We start from the raw sequence: 3015 nt of genomic DNA on the forward strand, positions 1-3015 counted from the left end.
TTTTCTTTTTTATTTATTTTTTGAGACAGGGTCTCCCTCTGTCTCCCAGGCTGCAGTGGAGTGGTGTGATCTTGGCTCACTGCACGTTCGACCTCCTGGGCTCACGTGATTCTCCCATCTCAACCTCCTGAGTAGCCTCCCGAGTAGCTGGGACCATAGGCATGCACCGCCTAATTTTAAAAATTTTTTTGTAAAGACATGGTTTTGCCATGTTGATCAGGCTGGTCTTGAACTCCTGGAGCTTAATGGACCTGGTTGCCTTGGCCTCCCAAAGTGCTGGGATTACAGGCGTGAGCCATCGCACCCAGCACACAAAATCTTAAATAATGATACCAAAGGCAGATTTAAATGATTTTTGAGTTATCCTTTAGTTTGAACTCAACATGCTCTATTTCTTTTTATTACAGGGTATGTCTTTTTGCCACAGACAAACATATAACTGCAGAACTGACAATATTTTGTGTTGTTTTTCTATATCTAATATGACCTATCAATTATGATTAGCCTGTGAGATCCCTGAAAGCAAAAACTCTTTTTTTTTTTTTTTCTTGAGATGGAGTCTTGCTCTGTCGCCCAGGCTGGAGTGCAGTGGCACGATCTTGGCTCACTAAAACCACCACGCCCAGCTAATTGTATTTTTAGTATTTTTAGTAGAGACGGGGTTTTGCCATGTTGGCCAGGCTGGTCTCGAACTCCTGACCTCAGGTGATCCGCCCACCTCGGCCTCCCAAAGTGTTGGGATTACAGGCGTGAGCCGCCGCGCCCAGCCAGCAAAAACTCTTTCTTCCTCTCTTTATATCTCACTCATCAGAGCCCAGCACAGTACACGATAGGCAGCAATTTAATTTCCTTGTGCTTACTTGGGTAAGATATGATGGTCGACAAGGATGAGGGTGAGTTGGCCAGCCTGGTGTAATGCATGGAGGTCAATCTCATCCCGAAAAATCAAGATATTCTCTGGAATATGAACCTTCTGAAGAAAGAAGACAATGTCACCTCGCAGAGGTAGCTCAGAACGTTTTATATTTAAAACTGGCACAAAGACTTCCTCGGCCTCAGTTGTCTAGATAGGAAAGTGAAAAGAAGGCATCACAATGTTTTACAATGACAGGAAAAAGTAATAAGACTATTGGGACCAAAAGAGACAGACTTAGGTAAGTTACCACCTTTCTCAAAGCCACAAATACCCAGTCTATAAAAATGAAAGGATGACTTTTGCCTTCCCTCCTTAGCAATAACATGAAGGTCAAACAAGGTAACTCATGGTAAAGACCTAGTTCTAGATGCAATGCTGCAGAGGGGGAATAGTCCTCAAGAACTAACCTGGGCAGAGGAATACATACTAGATCACTGATACCTATAAGGAACTCAGTAATAAACTGTTTGAATATCGCTTTATGGTTTACAAATCCCCCAAAATACATTTACTCACTTTTTTTCTCACAGCAACACTGCAAACTATCATTTTAGATTTTATAGATGGTGGCATGAGACTCAACAAAGTTAAGGGATTTAAATTTACCCAAAGCTAAATGCTGGTAAGTGGCAGAGCTGGGTCTTGAATCCAGATATTTTCATTCTAAGGGACTCAGGTCCTAGGTACTACTTTGTTTTACCCACCTTTGCTAGGTAAAAAGCCAGGGCGAGAGCAGACACCATGGAGTCCAAATCACAGGCTTCATTTCCCAGCACAACATGTAGAGGTCGGGACTCCTGGAGAGGAAGGAAAATGGGAAACTAACAAAAGTATCTCTATCCATTTCCACTTACCTTTTTTTTTTTTTTTTTTTAACACCTATATATATTTTTGAGACAGGTCTCACTCTATCGCCCAGGCTAGAATGCAGTAGCGTGATCACAGCTCACTGCAGCCTCAACCTCCTGCTAGGCTCAATCGATCCTCCTGCGTAGCTGGAACTACAGGAAAGCGCCACCATGCCCAGCTAATTCTTTGTATTTTTTGTAGAGATGGGATTTTGCCATGTTGCACAGACTAGTCTCAAATTCCTGGGCTCAAGAGATCCACCTGCCTCGGCCTCCCAAAGTGCTGGGATAACAGGTGTGAGCCACTGTGCCTGGCCTCTCCATTTACCTTATACTCATATAGGGCTTCACACACTTCCTCTCATTGATCTTCACAGAGGAGGTAGGTCAAATAATCTAATGGTCCTCATTCCATAGATGGCATAAGTGTTTCAGCTAAGCTGATAGCATTCTACATGTATCCAGTTTGTAGAAAAGTGTTCTTTCCTCCTATCTCCTTGAATATTAACTTACAAAGCAGTAAATAAACTTCTGATTTCTTATCTTCTTTGGGCACTCAAATAGTCAAAAAAGGGGATTTGAGGTAGCTGATATATTCAAGGCACGCTCTTGGGCATATCAACCCTGGTTGATTATTTCTTCCCACTTTCATAACAGGGAAAAGAATGCTTACACTTCTTTTTTTTTTTTTTTTTTTGACAAGAGTTTTGTTCTTTGCCCAGGCTGAAGCGCAATGGTGCGATCTCGGCTCACTGCAACCTCTGCCTCCCAGGTTCTCGTGCCTCAGCCTCAAGAGTAGCTGGGATTACAGGAATGCGCCACCACACCCAGCTAATTTTGTATTTTTAGTAGAGATGGGGTTTCTCCATGTTGGTCAGGCTGGTCTCCAACTCCCGACCTCAGGTGATCTGCTCGCCTCGGCCTCCCAAAGTGTTGGGATTACAGGCCTGAGCCAGTGCGCCCGGCCGGATGCTTACGCTTCTAAATCATGAGAACAGGTGAAGAGGCTTTGAGAAGAAAGGTTAAAAGTAAGATCTAGGCCGGGCGCGGTGGCTCAAGCCTGTAATCCCAGCACTTTGGGAGGCCGAGACGGGCGGATCACAAGGTCAGGAGATCGAGACCATCCTGGCTAACACGGTGAAACCCCATCTCTACTAAAAGATACAAAAAACTAGCCGGGCGAGGGGGCGGGCGCCTGTAGTCCCAGCTACTCAGGAGGCTGAGGCAGGAGAATGGCGTAAACCCGGGAGG

At 44.6% G+C, this 3015-nt stretch overlaps 1 protein-coding gene across 5 annotated transcripts in view; it reads right to left on the bottom strand.

The window, feature by feature from the left end:
• PRUNE1 (prune exopolyphosphatase 1) overlaps window positions 1-3015 on the bottom strand; it is a 32542-nt gene that overhangs the window by 20501 nt on the left and 9026 nt on the right. Inside the window, exons 2-3 of one of the 5 annotated variants that reach the window (XM_017877752.1) lie at window positions 1621-1713; window positions 861-973 (exon numbers count right to left, since the gene is read on the bottom strand). The exons of 1 other annotated variant lie outside the window; for it this stretch is intronic. In XM_017877752.1, the coding sequence (XP_017733241.1) occupies window positions 861-973; window positions 1621-1713 (206 nt within the window). Of the gene's footprint in view, window positions 1-860; window positions 1064-1620; window positions 1714-3015 lie in introns of those variants that run through there. 3 more of the 5 variants (XM_017877751.1, XM_017877753.1, XM_017877755.1) reach the window with 3 other exon arrangements.

Source organism: Rhinopithecus bieti, unplaced genomic scaffold (assembly GCF_001698545.2).
Source record: "Rhinopithecus bieti isolate Rb0 unplaced genomic scaffold, ASM169854v2 scaffold_10548, whole genome shotgun sequence".
Taxonomy (NCBI): Eukaryota; Metazoa; Chordata; class Mammalia; order Primates; family Cercopithecidae; genus Rhinopithecus; species Rhinopithecus bieti.